Genomic DNA, 18487 nt, shown 5'->3' with positions numbered 1-18487 from the left:
TTCACCGGTGACCATAATTACATAATCGCACCCGTTTCAACTTTTCCCAAATCAAAGCATTAGTATTCGCGTTCCTTTGTTGGCAACCCGCCACGGTGTCTGGTAAGATTGACAGATTTACCCGCCAAAGCCCAAAATGTACCCTCATTTGGTGGGTGGTTGTTGTTAATTGTTTTGCCCTGTCTATAACCCCTCTCTCTGTGCGTTTTCTCTTCCAGTATAAGTTTGCCAGATACTTCATACGCTTTTTGACATCAGCAACAGCTACAGTGGTATGTTGAACGGCCTCTCTTTTTCTTCAAGCAAATACAAGCCAAGACAAATTCTAGCGTTACTGCCAGCCAGCCTCACCACATGCTATGATATTTGTGTGTGTGTGTGTGTGCATGTGCGTGCGTGCGTCTGTGTGTGTGTGTGCGTGTGTGGGTTCTCTTTCTCCCAGATCGGCCACTACAACCTGCAGACGTGTCTGAGCATGGTGCTGCTGGCTCTGTCCATGGTGATGTCTGGCTCGGGTAACCTGCGTGTGCAGCAGCTCTGTCGCTTCCTCCACAAACGCACCAGCGGAGAGATGAACTACGGCTTCCACATGGCTCACCACATGGCCCTGGGACTGCTCTTCCTAGGAGGGGGGAGGTGAGACACACACACACTCACAGACAGACGCTCACACACACACACATACACACACACACACAGACACGCACGCACGCACGCACACACACACACACACACACACACACACACACACCCACACACACACAGACATACACGCACACACACACACACACACACACACACACAAACACACACACACACACAGACACACAACGTCTATACAGTCGTTTGTGAAAACAATGCTCATTATGATGCTAAACCTGTCTCCACCCCAGTTTCTAGACAAACCCTTTGATTTGAAATCAGACTCTCTTATTACGGAGCTGACAATAACAGGCCTACGCAACATCAAACGTCTCCATTTCAGTGGCTTCATAATAGTAGGTCACAGTATGTGTTAGTCGGTCAAAAGTATACCAGTTACTTCACCACATGCCTGTAGAAGGAAATATTGTAGAGGAGAGCAGACACATTCACTCTCCTTTTTCTCTCTTGTCTATCATTCTCTCTTTCTTTCTTTCTTCTCCTCTTTTTTTCCCCTTTCATTGATCATTCTCTCTCCTCCCTCTCTCCTATCTCTCTCTTGGCTGTGGTTAGTAGAACGTTCTTGCATCCGGTAGTTTCCATTCCCTCACAGTCTGGCTCTGACCATAAACCTGTAATGTGAGTCCAGTTCGCCACTTGAAGGTCATTCATATAAAGAGATCCTCATTTCAGCACAGCAGACATGATTAGATTTTTAATGTTTTTAATTTTTTTTTACCAGAAGCTCTTGCCAGTCAGACAACACCTTCTATTCATATGCCATTGAAATTCCAGATCAGATGAACGTTGAACAAACAAGGAGTTGACTGTTTGCTCTTGTATGTTCGCCTCGGTCTGGTTACTGTCAATGTTAACATCTCTGTTTACACCTCACAAAAAACACCAACATGCCAGTCACTTCTCTTGACTTGTTTCCATGGAGACTGATTAGCAGCTAGTGGATTGAAGGGTAATCTAGAGTGGGCTGTTTTAATAGGGGGCGGGATAACCCCTCACCTGCACTGACCCATACAAGTACCTTTCCCTCTCCAAACCCAACACAATGGGTTGAACCGGCCTATAGTAAGCACACTCTTAAACCCACTATTATATTTTAAGTAGGGCTGTTATTAACAGGAATGACGTCAGGAAAAGATTCACAATTGTTTGAATTGGTTGAGGCATGTTCATTGTTGTGGGGTTTGACACTGTCACAGTGCCAGAGAGTGTGGTTTTGTTCGCTTAAAGCGTGTGTGTGTGTGTGTGTGTGTGTGTGTGTGTCCCAGGTACACACTCAGCACATCTAACTCCGCCATCGCTGCCTTGCTGTGCGCCCTCTACCCGCACTTCCCTGCCCATAGCACTGACAACAGGTAAGACCTCTACAACCAGGAAATACCAAATATAGGTGTACATCTTCTCAGTGTTCTAAAAGCAGTAAGACAGACAAGACAAGAGTTCTAAAAGATAGATGTGATTGTAACATAGACTGGCGGTGACCATGATGATTTCAGGGTGTACCCCATCTGGTTTTAACTGTTATGATTACAACAGCTGTGGTATGTTCTTACATGCAAAACAAAAGTTGAGGCTATAAACCCCAATTTTAATCAGTCTCATCCTCTCATCCATTGAAAAGCGACTTATTTCTCAGAAATCTACCAGTATGCACTCGTATGGTTCTTCATCTCACGGCCCGACCTCTACCCCCCCTCCTCCAGGTATCACCTGCAGGCTCTGCGTCACCTGGGGGTCCTGGCAGCTGAGCCTCGGCTGCTGGTCCCTGTGGATGTGGACACACTGAAACCCTGCTACGCCCTACTGGATGTCACATACAAGGTACAGCTACACGCACACGCGCACGCACGCACGCACGCACACACGCACACACACACACACACACACACACACACACACACACACACACACACACAGGCATACACATACACACACTTCCTTTTTTATTTTACTTTGTTAGTTAGGGTTAGTATGAATAGTATCACACACACATCCTTTACCTCGGCCAGCATCCGTTTCACTGTGTCTCAAGCTTGGCCGTATATACACACCAGGATGCACACCAGGATGTTTATTTTAGAGTAACAGTGTGTGCATGTGGTTGCAGGTGTGAATGAGATTGTCGTATGTGCTTGTGAATGTTGAGATGACAATCACTTCATGCATAGGGGCGTAACAAACTACAGAGCAACTCCGCCTGTATAATGCTGGCTTGGATAACTATGGTGGGATGGCATAGCCAGGCCACCACTGTACAGCCCAGCTCAGGTTTGGCTATGTAGTGTGATAAGGGTCCCAGCCACTTCCACCCAATAACGCTAAGAAGGTCTGGTGGACCAACCCGTCAAACTTGGCCTTGGTTTTTTCCCTCCCCAGTGTTTTGCAATGCAAACCTCATGTTTCTGATTAGTAGAAATCAAATAATGTGAAATAATGTGAAATTCACTCCCACTTTAAGGCCAGGTTTGAGTCATTGTTATTCCAGGCTTATATGCGCCGTGCTCAATATCCTGCAGACGAAGCTATGCCGACTTGTGTTTAATGTTTAATTGAATTAAAGTTTAATTGCTCCACGTTGACGTGTGTGTGTTTGTGTGCTTTGCTACCAGGAGACCCAGTGGTACGAGGAGACCACAGTGGAGCTGATGGCTCCGACCATGTTGCCTGAGCTGGAGCTCCTCAAACGGGTAATGGGAAATGTAGTTTTATAGCCTTAAAATTTAGTTTTAAAGCCTTAGCCTTTATGCAAAGCAACTTACAACAAATACATTTGTCCAAGTAAGTGAATCATCTATCCGTCAATCATTGCAAGAAAAAGTCATCTAAGCTCGGGCCAGAGGCCATTGGCAGGCAATAAGTTTAGTCTAGCGATAAAGCTATAGAATCCAAGTAAAAACATGTTCAAAATTGAGTTTTCATGATTTTTTTTAGAAGCTAAGAAATGCTGTTTGTTGCTATGTAATGTATAGAGTTCCCCATCCTAATTATAATCCTGTTTTTACTAGTGTTGCACGATATACCGGTACCAACGATATACCGCGGTGCCAAAATGTCACGGTGCCTACTATACCATAAGCTTTATACAACGGTACTACCGTGGAATACTATACTACCGTGTTGAACACGGTACCAGCGGGGCAACTCATAACACTTTCGGCTGCGTTCGTCAGTTCGAGAGCGCCGGAGCGCACACTGGGTGCAACGTCACAGAGCGACCGATTCGTTTGATTGGACGAGAGGCGTTCCGCGAGTGCGGGTCAGATTTCCAGAGCGAATTGACGAACGCAGCCTTTTTCGCGACTACCCATCGCGTTAGCTTTGTCGGCTAACAGGTTAGCAACCTCAAACGTTGTTCCTATGGTTCCTGCGAGCTCAGTGGGCATTAACTAGAAAATTAAAACCACTGAGTTTTCTTAAGTTGAGTTAAGTCTTGAGCTACAGTTTGGAAGTAGCCCTCTATTTTTTTGATATGCCAGTGTTTGCTTTTACTTTTCAAGTTCGTGAAAAAGACCCCACAGACGGACAGACATACAGACACAGAAAGACAGACAGACAGACAGACACACACACACACAGACACACACACACACAGACACACACACACACACACACACACACACACACACACACACACACACACCTACTTTGCTATACTCTTGCAAAAGGCCAGTTGGTCTGTTTGATGTTTCAAACTACTTATTAATAAACATGTTATTCACAAAAATATCGGTTTCAGTACTTTTACTTACCTGTAGAGTTACAGTGTAATGCATTAAATGCATGTTATTCATGCACCACTCATTGGGCCGGTTTCAGAGACAAGGCTTAAGCCTAGTCCTGGACTAAATCACACTTTCAATGTAAAATCTCCATTGAAGATGTTTTTTAGTCTAGGATTAGGCTTAAGCCTTGTCTGTGAAACCGGCCCTTCAAGTTATTGTAACTTGTATAAATACATTGCATGTTCATAAAAATAAAAAGTGTTACAAAAGTGCCGCGGTATCGCGATACTACTCAGTATCGTGATACTTGGGCTGGTATAGTATCGCAGGGTAAAATATTGGTATCGTGACAACACTAGTTCTTACAGAGATATCTCACTTGATACATATGTGCTCCAGGATCTCATTCACATTGATTTAAAGAGTTGCGAAAGTTGAATTTGCTGGTGCACTCATTTTGATTTGGTTTCCAGATCAAAGTGAAAGGACCGCGATACTGGGAGCTGGCCATAGACCTCAGTAAAGGAACTCAACATCTACAGTAAGTCCACTGCTGTGGCTACAGTATGTTTTGCCTGTGTTGTCTTTGGTCTGGACGCCTACACACATTCTCATCCAGTATATGATATCTCTGTTGTATGACTTATCTGCTCTCTGTCCTTGGATGTCTGTTACGGTACACTGAGTTCATATTGTGCTGGAAGGATAGTTGATAACAGCAGCACGATATGGTTTCTGGCCGTCTGTCTGTCTGTCTTTCATGTCTTCATGTCATCTCTCTGCCCCTGCTGATTTAGTAACAACAAAGGGTCATGTGGAACACATGATTGTGTGTCAGGCTGTTTATTATTTTTTTTATCACTTGAGTTTTTATTGGGTTTCAGCATAGACATGGACAGAACATCATATCTACATCTTATGATAAAACAAAGGGTAAAGAAACATAGCATAACCCATAAACAGATGGGTAAAAGAGTGAAAGGGAAAGGAAAAAAAGTAAGAAAATAAGAAATAACAAAAATGTCTTGGACAATTTCCAGCCACTGTTCCTGTTTTGGGGGGTTAATATTAAGCCAGTTTCTGGTAACAGCTTTTTTTACTTGCTGCAAGTAAAACGTTAGTCAGGTAGACGTCCTCTCTCATTACAACATGTTCCCCATGTGTCAGGCTGTTTTAAATGTGTACATATTGGGTATGTTTACAAATGAGCTTCTGTCTTTCTCTCGCGTGTCTGTGCACTGCTGCAGGTCCATCCTGTCAGGAGACGGTGTGCTGTACGTCAAGCTGAGGGCGGGCCAGCTGCCCTACAAGGATGACCCGCGGGGCTGGAAGAGTCTGCTGGCGCCCAATATCAACAACAGGAACTCCGAAGTACGCACCTTCAAGGTACTAAACAAACCCCCTGTTTACACTGAACTTCATTACTTATGTGTACATAGAAAGTTGAATGGCAACATAAAAATGTTTATCAATAGAGAGCAGATTCATTCACAGCTACAGTAATTAGTTCAAACATCCCAGTTAGCCAACAGTTGGAGAGAAAACATTTGAATAGCATAGCAGCATCTAAAAAATACACAATACTGATGCAGATATACTCCCACTACAGCAAGACATGTCACTGTGGGTGTGTTAGCAAAATTAAGAGACCACTCCCAATTTGTTCATAAATCAGCATCTCGACATCAGTACATGTATGGCAGCCATTCCATTCCAGTGTCTGTTGAATTCCAACACAGGCACACCTCATTCTACTTAGTGAGGTACTGATTAGGTGATCATCTGAACCCAATCTTATTTAACAAGGAAAAGAAAAACACTGCGGTGGTCATCATATCACTATCCTCTTGCACTAGGACCAGCTGCATGGAATAAACAGGGGTAGTAGAACCTCAAAAGTAATTGGAATCCAAAAATAACTATTGACCATGCCAAAAGAGTTGAAAAGAAACGTTTTGAGTGAGGAAAAGAAAGGTTCGATTCTGGCTTTACTGACAGAGGGATACAGCGAGCGTCAGGTGGCTTCCATCCTTAACATGTCAAAGACAGCGGTTTATAAGAACGAGGTCAAGCAGCAGACATCGGGGACAACAGAGCTACAGACCGGCAGAGGGCGGAAACTACTCTCTCACTGACTGGGATGACCGCCAACTCATCCTTATATCACTCAACAACCATAGGATGTCATCAAGAGACCTGAGAAAAAGAAGGGCAAAAAGCAGATGGGTGGGGCGCTTAGGTGGCGTAGCGGGTTAAGCGTTGACCATGTAACCGCAGGGTCCCCGGTTCAATTCCGTCCGGGGACATATCCTGCATGTCATCCCTTCTCTCTCTCTCACCCATCCTTCCTGTCTAAATCTCTACTATATCTGTCAATAAAATGAAAAATATGAGTGGGACTGCCCCACTCAGAAAAAAAAAAAAAGAAAAAAAAAAACAGATGGGTTAAAGTGCACAGCAAGGATGGTGAGTACTTCCTAGGGAAAGTCGCGCAAAGCTAGAAAAAAGCAGTTCATCTATGAGAAGCAAAGAAGAGCCAGGTTGAGGACTGTAGAGGATTGGACCGTAGAGGGTTGGACCGTAGAGGGTTGGACCGTAGAGGATTGGACCGTAGAGGACTGGAGTAAGGTTGTCTTCTCTGATCAGTCCAATTTTTTGCTTTGCCCGACACCTGGTCATCTAATGGCTAGACAGAGACCTGGAGAGGCCTACAAGCCACAGTGTCTCGCACAACTCATTAGTGTTGATCTGGGGGTGCTTCAGCAAGGCAGGAATCGGCCAGATTTGTCTTTGTGAAGGACGCATGAACCAAGCCACATACATGGTTGTCCTGGAAGAAAACTTGCTTCCTTCTGCTCTGACAATGTTCCCCAACTCTTGAGGATAGTTTTTTCCAGCAGGACAATGCTCCAGTGTCCTATATATCACACACCCAGCGTCAATCTGTCTACCTGCTTGAAGCACAACAGCACTGCTGTCAATATGGCCACAGTCCCATTAAACTTAATACATTATCCTGCATGTTCAACCCTCCTGTTTGATCGTGTGCCTGTGCTTGTGCCTGTTTGTGTGCGCCTGTGTGTGCGCCTATGTGTGCGCCTGTTTGTGTGTGCGCCTGCGTGCGTGTGTGCGTGCGTGTCCCTCAGATAAAAATCATCAGATGTTGATATTAACTGTTTGTTTTCCTCCCACAGCCTAACGCCATCTCCACCTTCACCTCCGACGCGGCCTTGGTCTCCTTCGCCGAATACTTCTGCAAAGCCTCGGACAGCATGAAACATGTGAGTAGACTAAGCAACGTCATTTGTTGATTATTAGTGCCGTAGGCTATATGAAGCATGTACATAATGACACTAAATGATGTAGCTAGGCACATGCCCATCCATAGGTTTAAATGTACGTACATGTTGCTCTGAATTGTACATGTGACAAGGTTACACTGTATGATGTAGCTAGGTGTTCTTCTTCTTCGGCGTATGGGTTGTTGTTTCCTCTCCACTCCACCAGGCTCGGGGCCGAGGGGCTACCCTTTTACCACCCCGAGACCTGGTTGAGGGGCTCACCCGGGCTATATTTCTGGTCACCCCTCCAGAAGCCACGTCATTAGCTAGGTGTAGTTTCAGATGACGTGTCCACTGGTGAATCCACTTGTTATTCGCTTGTATCTCATCTGCTCCAGTAAAAGGTTCTACTAGTACACTTTAATTATGTTTGTAATGCTGTATGTTATTTCCACAGACACCATGAAATTACACTGAATTGGTTTCCATCTTAGCCTCAGCATCCTCATCTCTCTATCATAGATAGCCGTTATCAAATGGTGTTGTATATAATTCAATAATTCATTCAAAAAATCTCATTTTTACTATATTTTTGGTTGCCTCTTATATGTTGTTATTATATTCAATATGTCTTCTTATATGCACCCTAAATTAAGCTCCCGCCCCCCAGCTGAAGTATCTCACACGATTGTACTCCGTATAACCGCAGTGACAAATAAACATCTTGTAATCTTTCTTTTTTTTTTTAAGTATTTTTTTCTGAGTGGGGCAGTCCCACTCACATTTTTCATTTCATTGACAGATATAGTAGAGATTTAGACAGGAAGGATGGGTGAGAGAGAGAGGAGGGATGACATGCAGTATATGTCCCCGGCCGGAATCGAACAGGGGACCCTGCGGGCGGTTACATGGTCAACGCTTAACCCGCTACGCCACCTAAGCAAGCGCCCTACAACATCTTGTTATCTTGTTGTCTCTGTATTGATGGGCTCAGGTACAGAACTGAACTCCCTCTTTGGCTGTTTGTAGTGATTCATTAGATGATGTCAGATCAGACATAGGTGAAATATATTTCAATACAATATAATTGATTTAGATTGGAGTTTGCACTTCTTCACTGTTTCCTTGGTTCCATTGTAGCAGGCAACCTAAATGAAGCACAGCTGGAGTATTTTAAATTGTTCGACCTTTGACCCTAGTTGAACCAGTGTTATCTGATTGTAGTTATTGGTGAAACTAGTGATCTTATCCTGCTCTATCTGACTGTAGATTTTGTCTGAAACAGTTTTGTCTGACTGTAGTTTTTTTGTTTGGGACAGTTATGCCTGACTGTAGTTTTTATAGTTGAGGCACTGATGTCTGAATGTACTTTTCTATGGTTTTGACAGTGATGCCTGACTGTAGTTGTTATAGTTGAGTCAGTGATGTCTTAGTACTGTTGTTTTTATGCTTGAGAGCGATATCTGACTCTAGGCTAGTTGTCATGTTTGAGACTTGTGTTGCACGTCGTACCGGTTCTACAAAAGTATCACGATTACCCTGCTTTGAAAACGGTTCTATGCTAAGAGCATTTAGAAACGTTTCTTTCTGTTACCATACATAAGGCCTACCTGGATATGATCTTATCAATGTCATTTGTATATATGCTCCCGGGGGGCCGTGCACTCTGCATGCACAGTGGGCATGTGTGGCTGGGGAAGACGCCGCTAAACAACCAGACATCAGTGCCTCAACTATAAAACTACAGTCAGGCATCACTGACTCAACTATAAAAACTACAGTCAGGCATAACTGTCAAAACCATAAAAAGTTCATTCAGACATCAGTGACTCAACTATAAAAACAACAGTAAGACATCACTGACTCAACTATAAAAACAACAGTCAGGCATAACTGTCAAAACCATAAAAAGTACATTCAGACATCAGTGGCTCAACTATAAAACTACAGTCAGACAAAACTGTTACAGTCAAAACCTACAGTCAGATAGGGCAGGATAAGATCACTAGTTTCACCCATAACTACAATCAGACAACACTGGTTCAACTCGCAGCGTTGACAAGGAGGAAGGAGAAGGATGGGATGCTGCAAGTGGCGATGCTGGCCCTCGCCAGGCTGTTGAGAAACAGGATGTAGGAGTGACTGACTGGCATTACTGTGCTAATAGAGCCCATGACGACAGCGAGCCGCCTGATGTCACAAAGCCTGTTTGTAAAAGATGTTACAAGCCATGCTGTCAAAGAGAGCAACACGTCACATTTAGCCAAGCATCTTTCTGATAGGCGTCCTGACCTCTTCGAGGAGTTCAAATCATGACAGGTCAGCTAAGGATAATGCTTAGATACATGATTTGATAACGCAACACGTTCAGGAATGGAATGTCCTCAAATATTCAGTCAAGCGAGCGAGTGGGTTATATTAAAAAAAACTCCTCTCCTCTCCTGGTGAACTGTGATCATGTGCCTTTGCCTGAAGTTCCATCTGTGTACATTTCTATTATTCTATTATTCTATTCTATTCTATTATTGTTATTGTGAATTGATTTAGATTCACAAAAGCCCCCCCCCCCCCCCCTGCCCCATCTGAAAAATAGCAGAAAGTTCAAAGCTTTGTAACAAAGTACTTTATTATTTATGATTATTTAATTTTCTTATTGAAAAATAGCTGGTATTGGTATCTGGTAGCTGGTATTGGTATCAAAGTCAACATTTTGGTATTGTGTGGCCTGGGGTGGTCCAGTGGTCTAGCACCCCGGTCTACAGTGCACACACATGCCCATGCCCATGCCCATTCGAATCCGGCCCATGCCCTGCTGACATGCCCTCTCTCCCTTCTTCTCCTTACTTTCCTGTCTGTCTTCACTGTATCTGTCTAATAACATGTACAAACATGCTGCCCCACTCAGAAAAAAGAACCTTTAAATGTTTTTTGTTTGTTATTGTGACAACGCTAGTTGAGACAGTGATGTCTGACTGTCACTTTGGTTGATCCAGAAACAGGAGACGTTGGCCTTATTCTCTGCCATCCTGTACGAGTGTGTCGCCCAGGAGAACCCAGAGATGCTGCCCACCTACATCGCTATAGACCAGGTAAGACACCAGGATATGATCACAGAGACCTATGGTACAGTATAGAATAAGTGGTCCGTGTATCGGACAGTCTGGACATTGTGGTCCCCACTCCGAAAGTCAAGTGTGAATTCATAGTTGTTTCGAACGTAAATGTCCGATCGTTACCATTCGAATGGTTTTGCATGCATGGTTTTGCATTGCATTTGGTCATTGATATATGGAGATCTTTCTTAGTCAGGTGGCCGGGAAATGACATTGATGACTCAGAGAGACGGTTGAATCGTAATCATTGTATTAGGCAGATCTCTGGGTTACATTCTCTTGTACAGATGTTTCCAAGGCAGCATGCTCTGTTAGGTCCCAAGCTTCAAGCATGGCTGTGACATACATAGGGGGATGCCGAGCAAAGTACTGATGGAAGTTACAGCTTATATACTTGTTCTCAGCGAGGGAATAGCTTTACATCTGAATGGCATGTCACACATCATTGAAAAGGACAAAAGCTTTGTAACAACCTCCATCGGAAGTTCCTCATTACATTGTTGTGTGTGTGTGTGTGTGTGTGTGTGTGTGTGTGTATTTGTCTTCCCCCAGGCGGTGCGTGCTCTGCGGAGAGAAGACATGTGCGAGACGTTCTCTCTGTGGCAGATGCGCCTGGTCCTGGAGCTGTGTGAGAGCAGAGTGCTGCAGGACAGACTCCGAGAGGGAGGGGGACAACGGGGGCAAGGAAGGGGGCTCCTCCTCAGCTCGGAGTTCCTCCCTGTCATGAAAAACTCAGCTGACGGCTCCCTGGACCACTGGCTCACTGGTGAGCATGGCCTTAGTTCAAACTGTCTCTGTTCACTTTCTATGACTAGGTGTGCTTGATCCCGGCATTATAGAATAAGCCCAAAAGTGCAAACCTTGTCCATCCAGAGCACCACACTTGCTGTATCAAGTGCACTTTGTGGCCCCAAATGCGTCGTGCAAGTGTGGCGCAGAGGACCAAACCGCAGACCATGTTATCCTGGATTGCCCGGTGTACCACCCACCCAACGGGATGCATGGTCTGTCGGTATTAGATGACGAGACGATGACGTGGCTTCTGGAGGGGTGTCCAGAAATATAGCCCGGGTGAGCCCCTCAACCAGGTCTCGGTGTGGTAAAAGGGTAGCCCCTCAACCAGGTCTCGGTGTGGTAAAAGGGTACCCCGAGCCTGGTGGAGTGGAGAGGAAAACAACAACCCATACGCCGAAGAAGTGCACTTTAAGTAAACTAAAATAAAATAAATATATTATAATATATATCTTAATCCAAGTATGGTTTAACACAGGGAAGACACTTTAATTGCATGATCATGGACTGTCACACACAGTCATTTGACATTTAGTGTTACACCAGATACAAATTCCTAACAAGCTACAAAAAAACACTGTCACATTCTTTAGCAGGATCGTACATGTCACCGTTTCACACATTTCCATCTGACTACTCTGGAACACACTTCAGTCACTGGGCATAATGACACAAATATACACAGTTCCCATCAAAGGGACTGGACATGCCAGAGCATGCCTTTCTGTTGGGTGTGACAGGCACTGGTGTGGGAACCATGGCAGGTTGTCATGGAAGACTTTAACCTTTGACAACCTGATCAAGGCAAGTATCACATTACTTCAGAAATATCTTGACATCTTGATCAAACCTATTATGTGTAATCATAGAATACAATTGTGTGTGTGTGTGTGTGTGTGTGTGTGTGTGTGTCTGTGTCTGTGTGTGTGTGTGTGTGTGTGTGTGTTCTCTCCCCCCAGATAACAGTGACGTGTTGAGGTCGTATATGAGTGGCCAGTCTCTGTCTGAGGAGAGTCAGTCGAACATGCTCGCCTGCTTCCTGGTCTACCACTCCATCCCCTGCCTCAGTCACTCCTCTCACACACACCTACAAGGTAAACCACACTGATGGTGATGATAAATTGGTTCTTTTACAGTGTTTATTTAACCATTGTCTCACACACACACACCTGGAAGGTAAAACCATACTGATATACATCCTTACATGTTTTATTGGCCTTTTCAAATCCATTATCCAGAATCGGAAAATGAATACCGTATTTTCCGGACTATAAGTCGCACCCGAGTATAAGTCGCAGCAGGCCAAAAATGGGTCATGAAGAGGAAAAAACCACATATAAGTCGCACTGGACTATAAGTCGCATGGTTCAAGGGAACCGGCTTGGCGGAATCAGCGGGGAAAGAAGACCCTGTTGAGCTTGACTCTAGTCTGGCACTGTGAAGAGACATGAGAGGATTTGTAAGCCCAGGAAGGACATAATTCACGTTAAAACTTCTTCTGAAAGGTTAGAAATACTTAAATTATCGAGTGTAAAGCCAGGGCTAGCTAGCGCGTTGCTAACGAAGGTTAGCAAAATGGCGTCGCGGGAGCAAGCAAACAGGATGGAACAGCCTCTGAAAGGTAATAAATGACTTTAATATCGTGTATAACGTTCATAATAGCGTGTATAACGTTCATAATATAGTGCTTAATGTCCACATTGTCGAGTGTAACGACTATTTATCGTGTATAAGGCCATGACAAAGATAGCTTGGTGAAAAACGGAAGTAGTTAGGATGAAGGGCGGCCTACAAACAATGCAACATTGAACAGCCTCTGAAAGGTAATAAATGACTTTAATATCGTGTATAACGTTCATAATATCGTGTATAAGGTCCATAATATCATGTTTAATGTCCACATTGTCGTGTGTAATGTCCACATTGTCGAGTATAATGGCTATTCTATCGCGTATGTGGCGCTAGCGGAAGTAGCAAAATAGCCTCGCGGGGGTAACTTAGCAACATAGAACAGTCTCTGGAAGGAATAAATGACTTTAATATCGTTTATAACGTCCATAACATTGTGTATAAGGTCCATAACATCATGTTTAATGTCCACATTGTCGTGTTTAATGTCCACATTGTCAAGTATAATGGCTATTCTATCGTGTATGAGGCGCTAGCGGAAGTTACTCCTTGGTTCATGTCAGTCAGAGATTACCGTATGTCAGTTCATGTCAGTCAGAGATTATGAATTATTGATATATAAGTCGCACCTGACTATAAGTCGCAGGACCAGCCAAAGTATGAAAAAAACCGCGACTTATAGTCCGGAAAATACGGTAATTAGAATCTGTTTTACAAGAAAAACTGGTATTCAATAGAGATTCCCTGGTTTGACTTTTTAAACCTCTGGTCTATCTCAGGCTTGAGGGAGTTACTGTCTATTGGACTGTTGTTCTCCCTCATGTCTTACCTCTTCTGGTCTCCCCTATGGCTTTCCGCTGCTGGTCTCATCTCTCACCTCTGCTGGTCTCTTATCTCTCACTCCTGCTGGTCTCTCATCTCTCTTGTCTCACATCTGCTGGTCTCTCATCTCCTCTCACCCTCAGCTGATCTCGCATCAATAATTTCTGCCGGTCTCCCTCATGTCTCAGCTGGTCTCTCTTCTCTCTCTTCTCCAGGAAGTAGCTCGTTCCCCGAGCTGCTGCTGAGATTCAGTAAGCTGGGCATCCCTGTCAGAGCTCTGCTCCGCCTGGCCCCTCTGCTGCTGGGGAACGCCGGGACCGGGATGGAACAACGTGCCTACTGACGTCGCTCTGATGTCACAACAACACCTACTGATGTCGCTCTGATGTCACACAACAACACCTACGGACTTCACACGACAACAGGCCTGCTGCCAACACCACTGACCTTTCTCTCTGACTCTGGTCTGATGACAACGTCACCCTGGCCACTCTGACGTCACTGATATTACTGATGTCTACTCCGCCATGTCTGTTCCACCATGATGTCCCTTCCATCGTCTCGTGAGTGTGGCTCACTCTGGTGGCATCAGTTGTCTGGTCCATAGATCTGCACTGGGCCTTAGAACATCTGCATTGCTTGTCGCAGCTCACGGGAAAAGGATGTAATATGATGACATGCCATTACAATGATGCCTTTTTTTAATACAGTACATCGGGATCAAATGTTTTACCTACTCTATGTTTGTACCCAATGTAATAGTGCAATAAATTAAAATAAATGGCATTTGAGACATTTGCACTGTATGTGGTTTATATGTGAAGCTACTGTAACTCTAAACAGGGATTCGTGCAGGATCAATATCTGCCCTGTATGTGGCATAACTATTCATTTCAGCTCTGTGTCCATGTACAGTCATGGGCAAAAATATTAGCACCTCTCCACTTCTGTCAGATAATGCACCACTTCTACCAGAAAATTATTGGTATTCACATTTTTATTTTTTACATTTGCATTGCATTTTATTAACAGCATAAAAAGGCAATTCTGGTATCATTCCACACAGAACTCAAAAAACGGGCTGGACAAAGTTATTGGCACCTTACCCAGAAATAATTGTATTTCAAGCATGTAATGCTCCTTTAATTTGTATTTAAACTCACCTGTGGCAAGTTACATGTGCTGGCAATATAGAAATCACACTTGCAACCAGTTAAAATGGAGAAAAGTTGACAACAACCATGGGTTTGTGTGTCTGTGTACCACGCTGAGCATGGAGAAAAGAATGAAGAGCAAAGAATTGTCTTGACGATTTGAGAACCAAAATTGTGGAAAGGCATGGACAATCTCAAGGCTATCTCAAGTCCATCTCCAGAGATCTTAATGTTCCTGTGTCCACTGTGCGCAATGTCAGCAAGAAGTGTACAGCCCATGGCACTGTAGCTAACCTCCCTAGACGTGGACAGAAGAGAAAAATGTATGGAAGATTGCAATGAAGGATTGATGGAATGGTGGTGATAAAAAACCTTGATCAACTTCCAAACGAATACAAGCTGAACTGCAGCAGACACAGGGTACAACAGTGTCAGCTTGCACTATCCATCGCCATCTGTATGAAACCAGATGCTATGGTAGGAGACCCAGGAGGACGTCCCCACTACTGATAGAGACATAAAAAAAGCCAAACTGGAGTTTCCCAAAACGTAGCTGGGGAAGCCAAAATGCTTCTGGGAGAACGTTGAGACCAAAGTAGAGCTTTTTGGTAAACCACATCACTGTGCTGTTTACAGAAAACAAAATGAGGCCTTCAAAGAAAAGAACATGGTCCCTACCGTCAAACATGGTGGAGGTTCCCAGATGTTTTGGGGTTGCGTTGCTGCTTCTGGCACCGGATGTAAGAAAGCTGGGCTTCCAGCAGGACAACGACCCAAAGCATACTTCCAGCAGGACAACGACCCAAAGCATACTTCCAGCAGGACAACGACCCAAAGCATACTTCCAGCAGGACAATGACCCATTGTCCGTCTTCCAGCAGTCTTCCAGCAGGACAATGACCCAAAAGCATACTTCAAAAAGTACCCCCAAAATGGTTTAAGACAAAGCGCTGGCGAGTTCTGAAGTGGCCAGCAATGGGTCAAGATCTTAAATCCCATAGAACACCTGTGGAGCGATCTCAAAACAGCAGTTGGGAGAAGGCACCCGTTCAAAATTGAGAGACCTAGGTGGGGGGTATTCCATTAATGTCGCTAACGATATGTGTGCTTAATTGAAAAAGCCTGGCTTGAACATTGACTCTAGCCAGGCTTGTAAAACATTGCATTGGGTGCGCACACTGCGTACATAAGCAGCCCAGAACAGGCAATTCTAAAAAAAGATAGTTAAAACGAGAGCGCTGTTCCTCGCAGCTGTGGAACGACAGCTGCTGATGGAGCTTTATGAAGAATATAAAGAAGTAATCACCAAAAGGACACATTTAATCTGTCACAATTAACAAGACGAGGGAGGTGGCTTGGCAAAGAATTGGTGACAGATTCAATGCGTAAGTTATACTAGCCTACTTTTTGTTTTGTTTTATTTCATTTAATAACTGAGTTAAGTTATGGTGTTGGCTAACTTACGAGAACTGACATAACTACAGTGCATACTGTTAATTAGCCTAATTCTGTGAGGTTTCTGAAGCCTTTCTGACCGAGTAACCTAGTAATCATTAGTAGTAATGATGTTCTTTCTAGCATTGTAACTGCCAACAATGGCCCCTGGTTTTGGCATGGATGACCATTTCTTATGATTACTGATGCATAGACGATTCACTTACTTAGACAAATGTATTAAGTCACTTTGGATCAAGGCGTCAGCTAAATGCCCAAAATGGCAAATGTACTCTTCCTCAACAGGTATCAGTCTCTCAATGGTAAAAACTAACCTATGCCTAGTTATATCTTTCAGTGAGTGGAGACACAATAAGGCTGCAAGATCCCCCGGCCGAAGATGTTGAAGGCTTGCCTGACCTATGTGTGAGTAGTCCTTATTTTGTATAAAAACCATGTATCTTGTAGTCCATTTATGTATTGTAGTGGGAAAAATCTTGCAATGTCTTGGCAGGACACAGTTCCTGTGAACCAAGGCCATTTGGTGGGGGCAGAGGGGGGTGGGAAAGGGTAGATAAGGGGGCTGAGAAGTGGGCTGGGGAGAGTGAATCTGGGTTGTTGTGTATGGTTGTTGACTAACCTGTATGTTGCTTACAATAATAAAGCGCTTCTATGATAACATGATCATTTTCTCTCGTGCTCTGTTCTGATATTCATTTGGGATCCATTCAGTCTACAACAGTATCTTATCGTTAGCCTCATAGCATAATTGCCTGTGTCATATTTTGGCCAAATTGAGATATTGTAGTGCCGGAGGAAAAAGGAAAGACGTAGGCAACGTAATGATAACTGTTTAATCAAAATAACAACTTGTACTCTCAGTACAGGACCAGAAAATAGATCACCAAAACTGTTGTGTCTAAACAGGAAGTTGCAACGTTAATAATCCTCCCCTCTGCCCCTAGTGCCAGAACTGGTTCCCTCCCACTACACAACCAACAGTAAGAGGAGAACATGAACCCATAATGTAGTCACTACACCAGCCCCCCCAGTGTTCACCTCAATATTGGAAATCCTCACGGCGAGGAGGGCGTATGGCCCGGCCCCTACGATCGTAGGTAAAGTCAGGAGGTGCGGGAGGAGGTGTGACATCGCCCATCACGTCCTCCTGCAGGGAAGGACGGGGGGCAGTGACGACCGGGGGCTCGCGAGCTGCGGGGGGTTGTCGGGGTCGGAGGGGGGAATGGCCAGGGCGCGGCAGGGGAGGTAGGACTGGAGGCCGGCCTCTGCGCGGTGGCAGGGCCAAGTCCAGGGGCAGTTCAAGGTCCAAGTGGGCCGGTTTGAGGCGATCAACGGACACACACTCAGGCCTACCCCCCATGTCAACCATGAAGTTCTTGGCTCCGGCCTCGATGACACGGAAAGGCCCGTCATAAGGAGGACGTAGTGGAGTCCTGTGGCCATCATGACGAATGAAAACGAACCTCGCTGAGTGCAGCTCCGGGGGCACCCTCGAAGTAGGGACACCATGCTGCGTAGTCGGGACCGGGACGAAGGTCCTGGCGCTGTCCAGCAGGGAGGCGCGCTGAGCGGCGGCGGACCAGGGCTCCGTTGACTTGGGAATGAAGTCACCGGGGACCCGCAGCGGCTGTCCAAACACCAGCTCAGCGGACGACGACTGGAGGTCCTCCTTAGGCGCTGTCCTGAGCCCCAGCATGACCCACGGCAGCTTGTCAAGCCAGTCGCTGTCCGTGAGGCTGGCTCGAAGGGCGGCCTTCATGGATCGATGGAAACGCTCACAGAGCCCGTTCGCCTGCGGGTGATAGGCGGTTGTGCGGTGGAGCTTGACCCCCAGATTCTCCGCCACCGCTGCCCACAGC

General features: G+C 45.0%; 1 protein-coding gene across 1 annotated transcript in view; it reads left to right on the top strand.

Moving 5' to 3' along the window:
* The window catches only part of anapc1 (anaphase promoting complex subunit 1), a 63781-nt gene extending 49368 nt beyond the window's left edge, over positions 1–14413 (top strand). The window contains exons 37-48 of the mRNA XM_080549126.1: positions 219–272; positions 443–636; positions 1929–2015; positions 2364–2481; positions 3270–3347; positions 4856–4923; positions 5630–5768; positions 7577–7663; positions 10657–10752; positions 11329–11542; positions 12528–12662; positions 14235–14413. Of these exons, the coding sequence (XP_080405252.1) occupies positions 219–272; positions 443–636; positions 1929–2015; positions 2364–2481; positions 3270–3347; positions 4856–4923; positions 5630–5768; positions 7577–7663; positions 10657–10752; positions 11329–11542; positions 12528–12662; positions 14235–14362 (1398 nt within the window). The 3' untranslated portion in view covers positions 14363–14413. The remainder of the gene's footprint in view (positions 1–218; positions 273–442; positions 637–1928; positions 2016–2363; positions 2482–3269; positions 3348–4855; positions 4924–5629; positions 5769–7576; positions 7664–10656; positions 10753–11328; positions 11543–12527; positions 12663–14234) is intronic.
* The last annotated feature ends 4074 nt before the right edge of the window (positions 14414–18487 follow it).

This window comes from Nansenia antarctica, assembly GCF_963989245.1.
Source record: "Nansenia antarctica genome assembly, chromosome: 19".
NCBI lineage: Eukaryota > Metazoa > Chordata > Actinopteri > Argentiniformes > Microstomatidae > Nansenia > Nansenia antarctica.
This window is presented reverse-complemented; position numbering and strand designations above follow the sequence as displayed.